Genomic DNA, 20719 nt, shown 5'->3' with positions numbered 1-20719 from the left:
TTGATCAATTAAGGAACATACGTTGACGTAATATAAATTTTTTAATTATGACATTTCTCTCTTTAAATTGTCATTTTTTTTATATAAATAATAAAAGTTATTATATGTTCACTTTGGATAAATATCAGTTGAAAATAAGCTCTTGTGATGATAAACGACTCTCTAAACAGTCTTCATTTTATTTGCCTTCATCCATAATAAATAAAAACCATATTGTTATTAACCACAAAACTAAGACGTTTAATATTACTAACAAGGCGAGATAACATTCCAATCAACCAATTAAAAAAATTAAATAATATTGACTCAATTAAAATTTATGAAAATTTTTAATACTTAATAAATAAAAAATATTTAGTAGAGACACAATAAAAAATATCCAAATTTATTTTGATTTTTTTAAGACATTCTTTTAACGTATAGTAATCCATTCACTTGGGATCATTAAGATAATTCCAAAACTAATTTATGGGTCAAATTACTTTAATTAATTATTCTTATGTAGAAAACATAATTATATTATTTAAATAAGACTTATAAATAGTTTCACTTTGACTATAATAAAATTTTAAGTGAAACTCCTAAAACAAATTGTTCAAATTTGATTTAAGAGAATAATCAAAGTTGTCTGGCTTAAACTAAAAGAATGAAAAAAAAAAATTGTTTGAACTGTATTTAATTAATATGACAGAATTTTTTAAGTTTAAAATTAAAAAATAATTTTTTTATCATAATCTAATTAAAATTTCAGAGACGTAATTATTAAAAAAAAACTCTATAATAACAAGCCACGATTAAAATTGATCATGATAAAATACATAATATATTATTTTTTTCTTCTATATTCATTAAAAATAAATATATAAATATTTATGAGATAAAAAAATAATACTAACTATTAAGTTAATATTTCACAAGATAAAAAGAAGTTATATTTTTTAAAAAATAAAATAAAAAAGAACGTCTAAAAATAAGGAAAAAAATAGTGAATTTATGTCTAATTTAACAAAAAGAAAATATGTGAAAATAAAAAAACCAGTACAATATGAAAAAAAAACTCAAAAAAGCAATAAAAAAGAAAAGAAAAATCTTAATAAATATTTTTATTCTTTATTATATTTGATTTGATATTTTACTATTTATTAACATTATATATTGTGTTTTATAAAAAAATAAAAAATATACTTAATTTAATTTTCATCCATTCCTACACTACATATAATTATAAAATTAAAAAAAATTATAATATATAAATTTAAAAAAGTTCAGAAACATTTGGGGATCCGTAAAAGGTCCGCCACTGACGTTAACTAACTTATTTCAAAAGATTTTGAAACAGTGTTCCATTAAATTAATATTTCACTAATAATATTACTTTTAATGTACAAACTAAAATGTAGTTTACTTCATTTTTAGTTAGAGAAAGTTGCTTTAAAAAATGCATTTTTCTAAGATTATTCATATTTTAAATTCATTAATGGTTTTTTAACTAATTAATATATGCCTAATATTATTTGTTAGGTTTCTCCATTATTAAGCACACAATTTTAAATGAAAATGGTTTAATTATTCACTGTTTTACTAGCTCATTATAGTTGTGTAGATGAACTAATTTTGTGTTCTTATCATTGTATATTTAACTTTTGAATTGCTCACATACTATCTTTACATGTTTGGTTCAATCATTATTTTAACGTAAAATTATATTGGAATACTACACAAATGTGTTTTCTTCAAAGGGGATAATATAAATTGACTGTGTTAGTGATGGAGCTAGTTTACATTCTATGAGTGATTAATATTTGTATTTTTAATATTAAATAAATTATATAATTTGCTTCTAAACATTAAAAATGATAGTTTTTATTTACACATTAAAATGTGGATTATTTCTCAGAATTAAATATTTTTGTTGAGGGTTATAAACATATATCTATTCGATACTATTAATTTGTACATACTTTTCTTTAAAAAAATGTATAATTGTTTCTAGTTTAGGTCAATGGTTGAGTTGTTTGTTTGTGGGTTTGTCATACATTAATAGGTTTTATTATGTATAAGAATGTAAGTATTCATTTTGACTTGCTAACTGTATATAAATGTTAAATTTAAACAACTTTCAGACGCCAAATATTATTGTAATTAATAGTGTTTTTAAACAATTAATTTTATTTATTACTTTTAATAGAAAATTATTATCATAACGAAACATATCTTAACTGTCAAAAGTTTACAGTTTTTTTAGTGATCCATGCATTTTATAGCATTCTGAAACTTTATTCAGTTTATGTAGATATGTTGATGGAATGATTCATGATTCAATTTTTTTGTTTTTTTATTAATGAGTTTAACTTTTATAATTAGTTTTCTGGTGTGTACATTTTTTTTTAACTCTTTTCGTCCATCAAGAAAATTAATTATAACCTACCATAAACAATTATAAGCCGTGATAGAAATGGAAAATGGTTTCATTATATAATTATAGCAACTAGTAAAAATAAATAATTTTTGTAACTATTTTATGTACAAATTTTTATTACAATTGTCCTAATTATGTTTCAGTACCCTTTTCTATTATTAAAATAATCATATAAAATTTTTATTATATTTATTACATTTCATAAAAATGTTGTTGTGCTTCCCCTTCCCTGAAATTTAAGTTATTAGTATTGTGAAAATGAGTTTTCGATCTAACTCGATTTATCAAGGATTCACTACTTAATGAGCTAACCTAAATTGACTTACTTATTAGCAAGTCAAAAAAATTTGAACTTGGTCTTAGGATTAATAGGTTAAACATGTTGGTTCATTATTATATCACTTAATTATAAGTTTATTTTTTTCAATTAAGAAAAATAACAAAAATTTTCTATTTTAAATCTAAATAAAGAAAAATGGTCTAGTTATATTTATGATCAATCAAACATAAAGTTTTATTGACATAAAATCTTCTCAACAAAAATTTTTGTAGTTTCATAACGATTTAAATTTCTTTTTGCATAAAAATTGAGTTATTAAGTATAAATTTGTGGATTTTTCAAATTGCCTAATTATTCTATACAAAAATAATTTCACGAGAGTTTTCGTTTTAATATTTTGTAAAATGACTAACCCAACAAAAAATATTTATTAGAAAAATTATGTGAATTGGTGAGCCAACCTAACTCACCACGAGTTTAACCTAAGTGAGTCGGGTTCTTAGTAAACCAAATTTAAAATTGACCCGTATCTAAATTTCAAAATTTTTTTCCAACCCAATCCTATCCAAACCTGTGGTGAGTGGAGTTAGCTCGCCGATTCCAACCTGTTTTGACACCACTAGTTTTTATATTTGAACTTAAATATAATATAGTGTTCATATATAAAGTAATATTAAAACATTTCTAAATTTACATAGAAAAATAACAAAAAGAAAGGCGTTTAATATTCTTTTGAAATCATTAAATAACATGTAATATTAAAATTATTTTTAATTATTAATTACGGTCTAATATTATAAATCTATTTTAATTGTTTAATATTTAAAAGTTAACTAATGTTTATTTTTGGTAATTTATAATATCAAAATTTAACTTCATAAATAAATATATCTCAAAAAAGTTGCAATAGGTGAAATTAAATTACTCTACAAACTAAATATATGTTGCACGGTCAATCATTCGACAACTAATCAGTTAAACCATAAACAAGACAAACTATTAAGAGTAATTAAGTTAAACTTAGACCAAATTACTAGTATATGGGCTGTAATTGTGCTAGTTCTAATTAGAATTTCATCACAAAAGTTTATAAATACAAGTTTGACATTCAGATAGTTTGGTACTTTTATTACACATTTATTACTGAAATATTTAGACAAACACTAACTTGAACGTCAGAGTCTTTTTCGCAATATCCGAATGGACTGAATGGTACAAAAAGATTCAAGGACATGTTATGGCCTAAGATTCGTCAGCCTCTTTTTCGCAATATCCGAATGGACTGAATGGTACAAAAAGATTCAAGGACATGGCCTAAGATTGGAGTAAAAATACCATATGCAATTTGAAACATGCAATTTGAAACATGCAATTTGAATTACTTCATATCAACAAAACATTTACAACTTCGAAAAAAAAAAACTACTAATAATTCAAATATACCGTATTTTAATTTTTTATTTAAGTAATTACTTTTTTTTAATCTACTATTATGCAGATACAGAATAATGTTCACAACATTTTACTTTATGTTTCATCTAAAAAGTGTTATTATCAATTCAGTTTCTTTATTTAATAGAATATTTGCCTTAGAAGGTCGATTTTGAATCCACATGATTTGATTTCAGATATTTGTCACATAATAACAAGAGCTGTATAAGAAAGAGAAATCATAAACACATTTCAACAAACAGATTCATAACACAAACAATGTCACCAACCATTTCTCATAAATTTGAAGTAATTAATATAATATATCTTGTTTTTTCAGTCGTATATTGTATACTTAGGATCACATTATTTTGGTCCAAATCCTTCTTTGGTTGATCTTGATTCTGTCACAGACTCTCACCATGATTTTCTTGGACCTTACGTGGGAAGGTATAGATTTTATCTCTACTCTATGAAATACTTGTAGAAAAAACCAATAGATTGATTACATGTTTCTTTTATTTTTGAAAGCATCGAAAAGGCCAAGGAAGCAATCTTTTATTCTTATAATAGATATATCAATGGGTTTGCTGCAGTACTTGAGGAAGATGAAGCAGCAAATATTGCAGGTATATGCATTTATTCTGCAAAATGTGTACTGTGTATTATTTGAGAAACTGTTATTTTGATGTTGTCTAACTGTTGTTTGTGATTGATGCATGTAGAGCATCCCAGTGTCGTATCAGTTTTCTTAAACAAAAAACGAAAGTTACACACAACACATTCATGGAATTTTCTTGGGTTAGAGAGAAATGGTGGATATCCTGAGGCCTCAGCATGGCGAAAGACATTGGGTGAAGATGTGATCATTGGAAACCTTGACACAGGTAGCTGAAATGAACCATGAATTTCCTTTACATTGCTTTCAATTGCCTTATACAATTTTCTTTTTAGCCTTTCCATATAAATTATTTTGTTTAATTAATACAGGCTAATGATTTCAGAAATGAATGTATGGCATTTACACGTTTTAATTGAATATAATTATTTTAAAATTTAATTATAATAATGTAGTATTTAAACCTATTTAATACTTATTTAGTGTAACGTTGTGATTGTATTAAAATCTTTAACTGCCTCTAATATTTATTTGTATTTTAATTATCCTAATATTTATTTTTTAAAATTTTGTTTGGCTGTGCTCGTTACATTTTTTTTATATGTAATACTTTTTTTTATGATAAGTTAACGGTTAAAATTAAAATAATTTATTTTTCTCTTGATACTCATGTAGTATAATAAGCTCTTAACGTAATATCTAGTTCGGACTGAAGAAGCTTAAAATGGATTCGAGCTAAATCAGTTTGACATGGATCGAGTGGATTAGGATTCACTTAAACTTATATGAATTCGGACTAACTCAACCTTAACCTATTTTAACTCAACCTAGGCCTTACCAACTTAACCCAACTTAGTCTCACCTTAATTAAACTTGATATGAATATGTCTTAACTCAACTTTACATGAACCAGATTTGAGTTAGCTTAAATTAGGCCTATGTTGATTCGACCTAAAGTGAGTATATGCCAATTTGATTTTGAATGAACTTGAGATTATTCAACTTGGCTTAGGTCCAAAAACTGGGACCTAAGATGGGTTGCCTCTATTTGACCTAACTCAACTTAATCCAATGTACTTTAACTTCTCTTATTCCTTATTGACTTGGCTCAACTTAGCTTGGTATAGACTGGCCTCAAGTTGATCTAACATGGGTAAACCCTAATTCATCCTAATGTGGTTCCAATCCAACTTAAATTGACCTAAACTCTAAACAATTTTACATGACCCAAGCTTGACCCTACTTAATATAGATCCATCCTAGCCAATTTTATATGATTTTTATCCCAAATCAACTTAACTTGTGTTTGATTAAGCTAAGACTGAACTAGGTGTAACATAGTCCAACTTGGATTAGACTTTACCTAACTTGAAATGGGTCCATTTCAACTTAGCCAATCTTTGGTCTAGCTAAGCCTAGTTTAATGTGAGTTAGTCTAGCTTAGCTTGACTTTGGTGCAATTGGTTCCAATTCAATCCAATTTTATATGACTTTGATCCAACTTAATTGAACTTTGCATGAGCCAGGCCTGACTTGTGTTATTTGAATTTTAATATGACATTTCATAATATGAATTGACTTAGATTTTCCTTAATATTCAAAATCAAAAAATTATTCAATCCAATCTACATCCAATTAAATGGATTAAATTCATTAAAACTAACTTAAAATAATATGAATTTAGATAATTATGTATTGAATATGAAAATTTTGATGTTATTCACACACTTATCCTAAATTTATTTTTTTAAATTTCGTTTGGGCGGTGTTTATTTTCCCTCTGCTCATTGCATTTATTCAATACCTTTTTTTATGACAAGTTAACTGTTAAAACTAAAATAATTTGTTTTGCTCTTGGTACTCATGCAATACGATAAGCTCTTAACGTTCTTGCTTCTAATACTAGCTTATTTTAATCAATTTTCGTACCAATGTCAAAACTTTTGTGATACAGGTGTTTGGCCCGAATCCAAGAGCTTTAGTGATGAAGGGTTAGGACCCATCCCAAAACGGTGGCGTGGAATATGTCAAACGCATAAAAAAGCTAAAGATAAATTTCAATGCAACAGGTTCATTCTTTTTACTCTACCTACTTTCTCCAAACAAATAATACATCAACATCCCTTGGGGTGATGAATCATAAACACGTGTTTGGTGGCAAGACATCATTTGCAATACATCGTGAGGAGATTCATTTGTTTAACTATGTTTGGTATTTTCATCAATGTCACTTTTTTCACTATAGGAAGCTTATTGGAGCAAGATATTTTTACAAAGGCTATGAGGCAAATTTTCATATAAAACTGAATGAGTCATTGCTTAGTGCACGTGACAATGAAGGCCATGGTTCACATACTTTGTCAACAGCTGGTGGTAGCTTTGTTCCTGGAGCTAGTGTTTTTGGCATTGGAAATGGAACATTGCAGCATATAAGGTGTGCTGGCCAAATCTTATCCCGTTCGGTGGTGGATGTTTTGATGCAGACGTTATGGCTGCTTTTGAGGCAGCCATAAGTGACGGGGTTGATGTGCTTTCAATGTCTTTGGGATCGGAGGCCCATGATTATTTCGAAGACGGTATTGCCATAGGATCCTTCCATGCAGTTGCCAATGGCATAGTAGTAGTGGCTTCTGCAGGAAATTCAGGACCTTTTCCTGAATCTGTATCCAACGTTGGACCATGGATGCTCACAGTCGCTGCAAGCACAATTGATAGAGACTTCGCTAGTTATGTTACACTTGGTGACAAGAAAATCATCAAGGTATATTTTTTCAAGAACCTTGACTTTCTTCTTATAGGAAAACATGTCACTTTAGTTTTTGCCTTTTTTTCTTTTTCAAGCCAACATCTCCAATATCAAGTACAATCAGAAATCTATGTTACAACCCTGAAGAGGGTCATGTGGCATGGGGCATCTAACCTACCCTCTTGTCTTTCTGTTGTTTTTAGGGAGGTAGCCTTTCAGAGTATGGATTATCGTCTGATAAGGCGTACCCATTGATTAGTTCTGCTGATGCCAAATATTTCAATGGTTCTATTTCGGAAGCGTAAGAATCCTCATACCAACTTGACCTTCTGAATTACCTTATCATTGGGGATGTTCTCTTGTAATTCAGTCCATTGTTGCAGACTCAATTGCCAGGATGGATGTCTTGATCCTGAGAAGGTGAAGGGGAAAATATTGGTCTGTTTTGGTGATAGATTAGAGAGTAATGGGGAAGCTATTAGGGAAGGCGCCGTTGGATTGCTTTTGCTTAATGAAAGGAATGCAGGGAATGAAGTTTTACCCCAACCCTACTTGCTTCCTGCTGCTAATGTTGGCTTTGAGGATGGCAATTACATTTACAATTACATCCGCAGCACCAAGTAACTTCCTTCCTCACGCCTCAGTTTTTGTGAGCTTTGATTTCCAGCTTGGACCTTTTCTTAATTAACATTTTATATTATCAGGTCTCCTACAGCTTATATTTCCAGAGTGATAACAGAATTGGGTGTGAAGCCAGCTCCAAATGTGGCTTTATTTTCATCTAGGGGCCCCAATCATATTGATCCGGCAATCCTCAAGGTTCAGTTGTTTGATTTGATGACTTAAATATAAAGTGATCGTATAACTGTAATTTTTGCTTTCTGTTTCAGCCTGATATCACTGCACCAGGATTCAACATCATAGCTGCTTATACTGAAGCCGTATCTGCTACAGGTCTAGAATCTGACACACGAATAACTCCTTTCTTTTCCATGACTGGCACTTCAATGTCATGTCCTCATGTTGCTGGCCTAGCTGGGCTGCTCAAAGCCCTTCATCCTAATTGGAGCCCAGCTGCTATAAAGTCAGCAATCATGACCTCAGGTAAAACTATTTATACAAAGGCCTTACATTTTACACGCGTGGAGAATTTTACATTCATATTGTTGCACACTCTAATTATAACATTTCATGCATTTTGCAGCCACTTCAACAGATAACTCTAGAAAGCCTATCCAGGACTCGTCATTGAACGAGGCAACTCCATTTGACTATGGTGCAGGGCATATTAAACCTAACAGTGCTGTGGACCCTGGACTTGTGTATGACCTGAATATTACTGATTTTTTGAACTATTTGTGTGGTCGTGGCTACAACAGTTCCCAGCTTAAGATGTTCAACCACAAGCCTTACACTTGTCCAGAGTCGTTCAGTTTAGCAGATTTCAATTATCCAGCAATCACAATTTCTGAGTTTGGCCCTGGAAATTCTGTGAATGTCTCTCGAACTGTCACCAATGTTGGGTCCGGAAGAAGCACTTATATGGTACGCATAAAAGCGCCACCACATGTTGAAGTTTCGGTGGAGCCTAGGAAACTGAGGTTCAAGAAAAGGGGTGAAAAGAAGGAGTTCAGAGTGGCATTAACCTTGAAGAAGAAAACTGAAAGCACCACTGATTTCGTATTCGGATGGTTGACGTGGACTGATAAGAAGCACCATGTTAGGAGTCCCATTGCAGTTAACATGACACAAGTGAGATGAGATTTATGTTGCTGCTGCATTTACCCTCCAAGTATTTGGAGGGATGTTTTCATCCATTGTTTTCTTATCTCTGAAATAAAGGTTCTGTTCAATTGTAACACTTATTCAAGCAGAAAAGTTGTTGTTTTATGTGTTAATCCCATTTAATTTTAAAGGCATTTTTATTATGTTGTAACTAAAATAAGATAATAACTCGAAGTATAAAAAAAATATTTTTAATAAACCCTTAAAGATTATAAAAACCATTTTCATAAAATAAACTAATCCCACCATTACTAAATATAATTGTACATATTTGCGATGAAACAAATCCTCAAATACATTAAGAATGTATTTTAGCATATGAATTATGGTTCCTTCCGCTGAAACAGTCTATTCACGGGGTTTGTTGGATAAGGTCTAACGATGTGATTGGATTGTCAGTTCCCAGATAAATGAAGGTGAAAATAACTTAAGAAAAAAAAGGCGAGGAAAGTATTATAAGATTGCAGAGAGTGTGAGAAATCGTTCATCATATCTCATTGATACATACACATTATACTTAGCCCAAAAATAATAGGAAACGAAATGGAATAGAAAAAGATATGACGATAGAGAAGGAAGAGAGGGTTATACGGCGAGTGTGATATCACTCAACTCAAGCTGAGCAGCAATGTCCTCAAGCTGCTTCCTGACGCTCATGTCAATCAACTTGGAGCCAGAATTACCGTACCTCACAGTGAAACCGGCCACCAAACCAGGGTCAAGGAGGGTCTTGATCCTGACGTTTTTGGCCCCAGTAAGCTTCTGAACCTGCTTCGCGATTTGCGCCAGGTGCTGGGACTCCAACTTCACCACCGAAGTCACCACCGCCAGCTCCGTCTCGGTCAACTTGTTATACACCAATTCGAACTCCCTCGCTATCTCGTTAATTAGATCGATCCTCTGCGCGTCCACCAGGATGTAGAGGAAGTTTCTGGTGTGCGGTTGGAACCCCGAGGACTCGGCGATTTCGTCCACCAGCTGCCGCTTCTTCTTCACGTCCAGCGTGGGGTCCGCGAAGAAGTCCGACACCGTCGGGTCCGAGAACAGCTCGCTGACTTTCTCGATGTCGGCGGCGGTGACGTCCAGCGTGTTGTTGGCGCTCGCCACGTCAGCCAGGGCCGAGGCGTAGCTGGAGGACACCGTGGCCGACATTCTGGCGCCCGCGGCGCCGTTGGAGCGGCGGGTAGCGGCGGCGAGCTTGAGCTTGAGAGCGGAGAAGGTGGAGCGGGGGAAGGAGACGGTGAGCGTGGGTTTCTGGGCAAGGGACTTTCCGGGTATTAGGACGTGTTTGGATTGGAGGGAAGCGGTGGGATGATGCAAGGACGCCATTTTTGCGGTGAGTGAGGAATGAGTGTGATTGTGTTGTGATATCTCTCTTTTTCTTTCGTTTTTGTTTTTTGTTTTTGTGATGGTGTGGAGCAAGAGGAGGGCCTCTTGGAGGATTGAGAGGATCACTGTGGCCTCTTATCTCCGGGATAAGATAATCAACTTTTGACACGTGGACGCCTCTGTGTGGAAGAAGGACCTTTTTCGTCTCTGATTTGGATTTTTAATTTTTAATTTTTAATTTTTTGACAAAATAATATTCGAACCAGAAATATAAACACAAAGGCCACCACTGGATGAAGTTTATCACCGTATCTTGTTTTGATTAAGTGTCGTTTTAGCTAATCTCCATTTCAGATTTGCAGCATCTCAGTTTTTTTTTTTCTTCAGGTATTAAATGAGTTCTATTCAAGGATTACTAACATCATTTATTCACAGAACAATAAATAAATAAATTTTAATATTTAACAAATTGCAACAACATATGATCCTTTAAGTCATTGACAATAATATTAGCCAGTCACAATGGATGAGATCGAGCATGCATAATGCTTATTTGTTACTTGATCCACGTAAAAAAAAATCATATTCATTAACCGTTTAGCTAGTTGTTGGATATCTATAAAAAAAATTTACAAGCTTTAGACAAATTTAGTCCATCATTTTTAAAATCATAAATTTAATCATTTTAATCAAATTTTGTTAAGTTTATTTAGAGTTTCAAATATGTTTCTCAATTAATATTAAAAAAAATATATATTAAAAAAAATAAAAAACTCAAATAATTAAAAAGACTAAATTCACTTATATTGATAGGTTAAATTGAATCAAAGTTTCGAAAATAAACTAATTCCAATTTTCACTTAAAATTAAGACATAAAAAACATTTACAATAATATAATTTTTTATTTATATTTTCTGAAATATCTTTAATTGATTGGAGTGTTTTCTTAAATATTATTAACAAAAGAAGTATAAAACTTAAACAACAATTTAAATTTTAAAAATATAATTTCATTTTCTTAACTAGTAATAAATATTCACAATATGGATAATATGATATTCAAACTCAATCGGCTACTAAATTACCTAGTACCCCGGATACCTATTATCTACATGTACCTATTACTTAGATGGTAATAATTATTCGCAAAGAAACGAATTTTATAAGCAAATATACAAATATTTTTCCTTCTGTACTTGTAACGTTTGCAATAAAAACACTCACGGTCAACCCAACTAAAACTAGTATACAAAAAATCATTTTATTCCATTCATTCACAATATTTTTTTCAATCATAAGAAGATTCACAACTTTAATTAGTTTATCTAAGTTAATATTTAGTTATTTTTCAAAAAAAACACTTGTTTGTAATTCAAATATGCTATTAACAATAGGATTTGCAAACTTTTTTTTTCTTGATTAGATTTCCATATGGTAATGTTATCTTTTAGGTTGTGACTTATTAACCGATGTTAATTGAATTAAATTTATCTGGACTATATAATGACTTTGTTCATCATTTTCTCAATTTAACATTTCAACAACGTTAGGATGTTAATGTTTCATTTATCAGTAACACTCTTTTCCAAAAAAAATATATCAAAAAGTAAGATTGATGTTACTTATAATTTTTGTACTGGTATAACTATACTTATAAAAATGAACATTTTTAAATTTTCATAAATAAAAATTTGATAAATAATTGATTAGGAGAAAATATAAACACTAACATTTATGTATTTGTTCTGCCTGAGGTAAAATTTCAAACAATTAGAAAATTCAAAATTGTGATTTTTTTTAATTTCTGATGGCCTATTTTATCGTTTGCTTTCATACTCCTAAATTTCTATTTCTTTAGTTTTCGAAAAAACTTTCACTTATTACACTATTTTAATGTCTCTTTTTTATTGTCAACATCTTAATCTTATGTATAATTGTCTTTATGATTATCAATCAAGTCGGCATTTTATATATCATGTCCTTATTTAACTCAATCAGTAATAAGTATAACACCATACAACCCACTTAGCCTTAGCGTCTCATAATTTAAGGCTAAAAGTTCTTAATCCAAAACCAATTATTGACTCAATCGATGCTGAGCTTAACATCACACAACTCCCTTAGCCTTAGTTTCATGAAAGGTGAGACTAGTAGTGTTTTTGGAGACCAAAATCTTTTTTTATTAAACTTAAATGTTCCACTTTTATCCTTGGGAGAATAATACTTTGTTAGAAAAATATAGGTATTTGAGAGACTCTTTGCTTAACCAAACTAACATCGAAATTAGGGAGACTTGTATTATTTTGTAGTCTTTTTGAGTTAGGTTATTGTGTACTCTCAACCGAGTTGAAATCCTAGAATCGTAGTATTATTTTACTCAGGTTACGGCCTACTCCAAGCTAAGCCACAATTGTAGAATCGTAATATTTTTTTGTCAAGTTATAATTTGTTTCCAACGAAGCTAGAATTGTAGTATTTTTTAGTTAGGTTACAGTCTACTCCTAACTAAGCAAGAATTGTAGAATCGTAGTATTCTTTTAGTCAGGTTATAACATACTCCCAACCGAGCTGAAATTGTAGAATCATAATACTTTTTAATCAAGTTACGACATGCTCCTAACCAGACTGGAATTGTAAAATCATAGTACTTTTTTAGTCATGTTACAACCTGTTCCCAATTGAGATACAATTGTAGAATCATAGTATTTTTAATAAGGTTCCAACTTGCTCCTAATCGAGTTAAAATTGTAGAATGGTGTTATTTTTTAGTCAGGTTATGGCCTGCTCCTAGTTGAGTTCGAATTATAGGATTGTAGTATTTTGTAGTCAAGTTATGACTAGCTGAGCTAAAATTGTAGAATTGTAGTATTTTTTACGACATGCTTCTAACCAAATTGGAATTGTAGAAACATAGTGTTTTTTTAGTTAGGTTACGAGTGACTCTCAACCAAATTGGAATTGTGGAATCATAGTATTTTTTAGTGAGGTTACGGTATGCTTCCAACCAAGCTGGAATTGTAGAATCATGATATTATTTAATCATATTTAAATGCTAAATGTTAAGATAAGATCGTCTAGAGATACAAGACGGTCTAGTAAATCATGTTTTGAAGTTTAACAAATAATACTTAACAAAATATTGTTTATAGAATGTAGTGTCTAACGATTGTATGTGTTAAAGAATAATACTGAATGAAATAAGTGTTTATCAAATATAAATGTTTATCCAAAGTATTGAACGAGATAAACATTTAAAATGAATGTAGTGTTTTAAGTAAATTGTGTCCAATTAGCAAACAACATCTAACATAATGAAAACATCCAAGTGAATCTTGAGCTAAAAGTTTATGCTTAAGATTTAATATCCAAACGTGTTAAGCCACTAAGCGTTTGACATAACAAATCATTTGTAAAATGCTAAACGCTATCAAATGATATATAAATATCTGATATCTCAAATGCGTCTAATGCATTGACACAAAAAACACTAAACGCTATAGAACTCTTAATAGAGTGTCTAAACATTTAGTGTCTGAACAAAAGATATAGTGCATGAACAAATGATAAAACATCTAAACATTAACTTTGCTAAACGATGTACAGTAGCATAGCCAATTGTATGAAACAAGTGTTTAAATATTATATCATACACGCAATGTGTTTTATGATCATCCTCTAGACCTTTTGTTCCTTTAGCCTAGGCTAGCTTGGCTTGAAATTTGGCTTGGTCGACTCCACTCCACCTTCAATCCAGACCGACTTTGTTCAACTTTCGACTTAGGCTTGTTGTGCTCAATTCTTCGACTCGGGTCAGCTTAGGTTGATCTTTCAGCCCAAGCTATCTCCTAAGGCTAACTTGGCTCAACCTTCAAACTCATGACAACCTTTCAACTAAACCAACTTGTCTCAATTTTTTGGTCTGGAAAACTTAAACTCTATCAATTTTGACTTGACTTAGACGCAACCCGTCTTGAACCTAACTTGAACGACCTAGTTGACTTAGTCTCAACCCAATCCTATCTATCTTAACATAGAAGACCAACGATTCGCACACACTAACCATGTTGGTCCTGGCCCATCGCGCTTTAGTTGCAAATATGCCCTTACCTTTTCTATGTGGCCGTTTTGCTCCCATAGGCCTTTTTGGTTTGATTCATGTAGGTCAAGTTCAAACATTGTAAACTAGGCTAAATTGATGACATTACACTTCTAAAAAGAAAGAAAATCACAAAACATATTACTACATCCTGAGAAGAACCAAATATCATTGCATTCATCTCCTTTGTAGATCTTCATATGCCATAAGTAACATTTCTTCTCCCTCGTCAAGGTTGGAATGTTCTATATAGTTTGCATATGAGATCAGCATTCAACAATGGAATTATTAAACGCTCTTCCTCTGCCCCTGCCTTTATCACGTCCTCTACCTCTGGTGTTCAATTGTTCCTCAGTACGTAAAGAAGAAAATCCTATGTAACCTTTAATGTTTGTTTAGTTACGTCGTGTCGTTTTATCTTTTATTCATGAATAAGCAACGAACTTTGTAACTCGTCTATTATCATCTCATTGATATCTTTAGATTCCTCAATTGAGCACACAATATAGTTGTACTTGTGAAAGAATGCGCGTACAATCTTTTCAACGATTTGTCCATCTTCCATGACCTCGCCTTCTCTTATCGTATTATTGGCAATTATCATCACCCTAGAAATATAATCATTCACGCATTCACCACTTTTTGCATTTCAAGAAGTTCAAACTCCCTCTTAAGCCTTTGAAGTTGAACTCGTTGAACTCATGCATAGCCCTCATATTTCTGCTTCATTGAATCCCAAAGTACTTTCGATGTTGCTTTGTCGGTGATTGTCTTTAGAATATTTTTGTAATTCTTTGCTTTCAGGTCCTTTAGCTTTTGCTCCTCCAGTGAGTGCCTCCAATAGTTTAGGCTCTTCATAGCCTTGCTCCACCAAGTTTTCCATTAGCATGGACCAGTAATCATAATCAACATCAAACCTAGGAATGCTAAGAAAGTTGTTGTCAAGCATGATGTTTTGTTTTCTGAATATCAGGCCCGTGTATGGGCTGTGGTACCAGTGTTTAGTTCTGATATATGTATGTGTGAAGAATAACTATTAAGCTTGATTTATCCGATGAAATAAATGGCATTAGCCGTTACAGAGAAACAAAGCAACTAACTAACCCATGCATGTATCATGGCTAAAATCACGGAACTACTGTTCTTATAGGTCTTATTTGTAAAACAAAATCATAAATAAAACGTCCAACACAATTTGCAGGAAGGACTGACGAACACGGCAAAGGATGTTTACGCCTCGTTTTAAATCTAACATTGATTGAAATAATTCACTAGATCTTCCTGAAGCGTGTAACCTTAAACAACTGATGAATATTAGCAATGGTTGATACATTCTCTTCTAAGATTCCGGAGATCTTCGATTGTTCAACAGAACCATTATTGCAAAGATAAAATACAAACACAAACTCAGAAACTATTCAAGACAACTACAATTGGACTCCTAACGCGGTTCTTGTGATTAGTCCATGTCAACGACCCATATACGAAATCAGTGGTGTTCTCAGTTTTGGACTTCAAGGTCAATGAAACTCGAAACTCTTTTTTCTCACCCTTTTCCTTGAACTTTAGTTCCGCAGGATCAACAGAAACTGCAACGTTTGGTGGCGCCTCAATTCGAACTCTATACACGCTTGGGGACCCAACATTTGTAACTGTTCGAGAAACTTTCACAGATTGTCCATACTCAATCCGAGGAATCGTGATTGTTGGGTAATTGAAATCTGCTAAACTGAAGGACTTCGGACAAGTGAAAGGCTTGCCGTAGAACAACATAATCTGGGAACTGTCGTAGCCACGACCACACAAATAGTTTAAATAATCAGTAGTATTTAGGTCATATATAAGTCCGGGGTATGCAGCACGATTAGGTCGAATGTGGCCTGCACCCAAGTCATATGGTGTTGACTCCTCCAATGATGAAGTTCGGATAACCCTTCTAGAGTTATCTTTTGTAGTTGCTGTAAAATGCATGAAATTTTATAATTAGCGTGTGCGAAAAATTAAGCGAAAAAAATGTTATGCATGCATATATATATATATATATATATATATAATTTACCTGAGGTAATGATTGCTGACTTAATAGCAGCTGGGCTCCAATTAGGATGGAGGGCTTTGAGCAACCCAACAACACCAGCAACATGAGGACACGACATTGAGGTGCCAGACAATGCAATGTAAGGAGTTATTATTTGGTCAGGTTTTGTGGGATCTGAGCCTTCAGTATAAGCAGCAATGATATTGACTCCTGGTGCAGTGATATCAGGCTGAAACACACAGCAAAAATTTCAGTCATACAATTATTTCATATTTAAATACTAAAGGTCGAGTTGATCATCAAGGAAAAATTGAACCTTGAGGATTGCTGGGTCGAGGAGATTGGGACCCCTTGATGAAAATGCAGCCATAATTGGAGCTGGCTTCGTACCCAGTTTTGTTCTCACTCTAGAAATAGAAGCTACGGGAAACCTGACGATGACATAAAATGGTATCTATATAAAAGGTCCTAACCATGAAACCAAAACTAGCAAAAAAAGTTGAAGTACGAGAAAGAGAATTACTTGGTATGGTTGATGTAAGTATAAATGTATTTGCCAGTCTCAAAGCCAACATGTGTAGCAGGAAGTACATGGGGATCGGATATAATTTCATCACCTTGGCCCGCATTATTAGCCAGAATCATTCCAACAGCTCCTAAACTAGCAGCTACAACACCCTTCTCTACTCTACTATTTACGCCGCGAAGACACACCAATATCTTTCCCTTCACCTTCCTAGCATCAAGAGTGTCATTCGTGCAAAAAAAGCTGCAAGAATGGACTGTGTCACAAGAGAGAACAACACAAACATGAATATTTCTACAAGATGAAGTTGGCATCATGAGTATTTTTACGCGTTAACAGAATCTGATGCCGATTTAGTTAGTGCTTCAGCAGAGGTGATCAATGGGTACTTCTTGTTAGATGGTAAGCCAGACCTTGAAAGGCTAGCTCCCTAGCAATAACAAAACAAAAAGGAGGGTAGGTCAGTGGCTCATGATTTGGGTTTTCAATGCTGCCTTGAAAACGAAAAAGAACAAGACAAAAACAAGGTTGTATGTGTAAACAATATACCTTGAAGATTTTCCCGTTACCAAGTATAACATTACTAACGAAGTCTCTGTCGATTGTGCTTGCTCCAACAGTGAGAGTCCACGGTTCAATGTTCGACACAGATCCAAGAATAGGTCCTGAATTTCCTCCAGAAGCCACCAATGTTATGCCGTGGGAAACTGCATGGAAGGACCCTATAGATATACCACTTTCAAAAAACTCAGGTGGACTATCTGAACCCACAGACATGGTAATCACATCCACACCGTCACTTATGGCAGCCTCAAAAGCAGCAAGAATATCTGCATCAGAACATCCCGGAGGCCAGCACGACTTGTAGGCTGCAACTCGAGCTTTTGGTGATCCACCACTTGCAGTTCCATTGCCAAACCCAAAAACATTAGCTCCAGGAACAGCGTTACCACCAGCTGTTGATAAAGTATGTGAACCATGACCATCGTTGTCGCGTGCACTAACTATCGACGTATTCAGTTTTTTACCAATATCTGCCTCGTAGCCTTTGGAGAAGTATCTTGCTCCAATAAGCTTCCTACATGTAAATCAGTTCAAATATTAAACACGATTAAAACTAAAGATGTTAGGGTACAAAATGAATGAACCTGTTGCATTTAAAATTATCGTCCGTTTGACAGATTCCACGCCATCTTTCTGGGATGGGTCCAAACCCTTCATCACTAAAACTCTTGGATTCAGGCCAAACACCTAACACACGTCACACAGCAACAGAAAATTGAAGATTGATTATGATTCATTAAAAATGTCAAAGCATTTAGTAACTTATCTCGATCTTTGTTTTTCCTTAATTTAACTGTTAAAGAGTTACTATTTAAAATAATTAAAATAAAAATTAACTGTAACTTGAAATTCATAATTGCTCTGACTGATAATTCCCTAATAGGGTAAAGCTTTTACAAAACATTTAAACTCCTGAAAACTGTAGTGTACTTGTTTCAGGCATATTTTTTGTAATATTGTATATTTATCATGACAGTTAAATTTAAATTAAAATCAGTACAGATTATATATTATAAATATATAATCTTTTTTTATGCAATAATATGTTTTCTTTGATTTTAATAATTTATAAATGTAACAAAAAAAAAATAAAGTGTTTGATTAATTGTCATTTACCTGTATCGATATTTCCAATAATGACATCTTCACCCTTAGTCTTCCCCCATAGTGACTGAGGTGGAAACGCACCATTTCTTTCTAACCCAAGGAAGTTCCAGGAGTGTGTTGTGTGCAATTTATGCCTTTTGTTTAAGAAAACTGATATGACACTGGGATGCTCTATATGCATCAATCACAAACAACAGTTAGACAACATCAAAATAACAGTTTCTTAAATAATACACAGTACACATTTTGCAGAATAAATGTATATACTTGCAATATTTGCTGCTTCATCTTCCTCAAGTACTGCAGCAAACCCATTGATATATCTATTATAAGAATAAAAGATTGCTTCCTTGGCCTTTTCGATGCTTTCAAAAAAAAAAAAGAAACATGTAATCAATCTATATTGGTTTTGTTGACAAGTATTTCATAGAGTTGGGATAAAATCTCTACCTTCCCAGGTAAGATCCAAGGAAATCATGGTGAGAGTCTGTGACAGATTCAAGATCAACCAAAGAAGGATTTGGACCAAAAGAATGTGATCCTAAGTATACAATATACGACTGAAAAAAAAAAAAACATGAATAACATAAAATTACGAGAATGTTATGGTAAAATAAAAAATGTGTTAATTAGGTAACACTTTGTTTTACCATCACAAGAAGCTTAGAATCATTTTCAATGCTAAAAACTAGAAAATTGTTGAACAACAGAGCTTACCTGTCTGAGTGCTTGGATATGATCTTGCAGAAGAATGCAAAGAACAAGTGAAAATAAGACATGAGAAATGGATCGTGCCATTGGTGAGTAGTTTTGTTTTGCACAATAATCTAAGAGATATGCAAGGTTTTTATACTTACCCTTGCTTATATCACTATTATTATTATTTAAAACTTATCAAATCAAGTCAACCTTCTTTCCTTATTGAGCATTCCAAATTGAGCCAAACTATGCCCATAAATCATTTAATGTTTCTTAATACAAGGATTGTGTTTAATAATAAACTTAATGAATAATCAAATTCTTTAAAATAAAATTAATATGAGAAATTATGCTTTTGGTAACAAATTATATCAATATGGCATATCTGATAATAATACCAACAATAAAATACATCAGTAAAGTATTTAACTTTCATTATTCTATATCCGGTTAATAATAATAGTAGTAAAATACAATGATATAGGTAAAGTACTCCACAATGCACCGACATTAGTTTTTATTTCATGGAATGTTTTAAATAAATAATTATCATTTCTTTATGTTTCATATCCTTTTTTAATCATTATATTTATATATTTGATTTTTTGTAGATAAAATAATACCTATTTGTATATGAGACCATGATTATGATAAACAGCTTTAATCCAGAGAGGAGTTTATTTTTTTACCTTACTTAATATATATATATATATATATATATATATATATATATATATATATAAAAAGAGAGAGAGTGTGTTTTGTGAGATATGTTTGATACGTTTTATATTGAAATAAATTGACTTTATTATACATTGATTAAAATAAATTGATATTATTATTATACGTTAACTAGTCATTAAATGAAATGAAATATTTATTTTGTTTAGTTTCTTAAATAGTCAAACCGGATATAATGGGATATTAACATATTACTGTTAACTAGTCATTAAATGAAATGAAATATTTATTTTGTTTAGTTTCTTAAATAGTCAAACCGGATATAATGGGATATTAACATATTACTGTTACAAAAACCGTTTATCATATAAACTGTTTTAACTTTTAGGAATTACAAA

The 20719-nt window shown here is 32.0% G+C and overlaps 3 protein-coding genes across 3 annotated transcripts; 1 reads left to right on the top strand and 2 right to left on the bottom strand.

Annotated features, from left to right (window-relative positions):
• Window positions 1–7089: 7089 nt before the first annotated feature.
• On the top strand, window positions 7090–9405 carry LOC108329263 (subtilisin-like protease SBT5.4). The gene is made up of 6 exons (XM_052870886.1): window positions 7090–7510; window positions 7699–7796; window positions 7879–8115; window positions 8200–8314; window positions 8386–8599; window positions 8700–9405. Exons 1-6 carry the CDS (start codon window positions 7238–7240, stop codon window positions 9254–9256), a joined length of 1494 nt encoding a protein of 497 aa, XP_052726846.1. The 5' UTR covers window positions 7090–7237; the 3' UTR covers window positions 9257–9405.
• Window positions 9406–9707: 302 nt separating this feature from the next.
• LOC108334693 (ATP synthase delta chain, chloroplastic) lies at window positions 9708–10711 on the bottom strand. The gene has a single exon (XM_017570610.2). It carries the CDS (start codon window positions 10607–10609, stop codon window positions 9866–9868), a length of 744 nt encoding a protein of 247 aa, XP_017426099.1. The 5' UTR covers window positions 10610–10711; the 3' UTR covers window positions 9708–9865.
• A 5335-nt stretch (window positions 10712–16046) lies between these two features.
• LOC108338535 (subtilisin-like protease SBT5.4) lies at window positions 16047–19739 on the bottom strand. Its single transcript, XM_017575466.1, has 11 exons — window positions 19659–19739; window positions 19392–19501; window positions 19209–19306; window positions 18951–19112; window positions 18419–18521; window positions 17820–18348; window positions 17600–17700; window positions 17268–17513; window positions 17061–17175; window positions 16766–16973; window positions 16047–16664 (listed from the first exon to the last, which is right to left on the bottom strand). Exons 1-11 carry the CDS (start codon window positions 19737–19739, stop codon window positions 16114–16116), a joined length of 2304 nt encoding a protein of 767 aa, XP_017430955.1. The 3' UTR covers window positions 16047–16113.
• Window positions 19740–20719: the final 980 nt, after the last annotated feature.

Source organism: Vigna angularis, chromosome 1 (genome assembly GCF_016808095.1).
Source record: "Vigna angularis cultivar LongXiaoDou No.4 chromosome 1, ASM1680809v1, whole genome shotgun sequence".
Taxonomy (NCBI): domain Eukaryota; kingdom Viridiplantae; phylum Streptophyta; class Magnoliopsida; order Fabales; family Fabaceae; genus Vigna; species Vigna angularis.
Note: the sequence above shows the minus strand (reverse complement) of the source record. Positions and strands in the feature narration are given on the sequence as shown.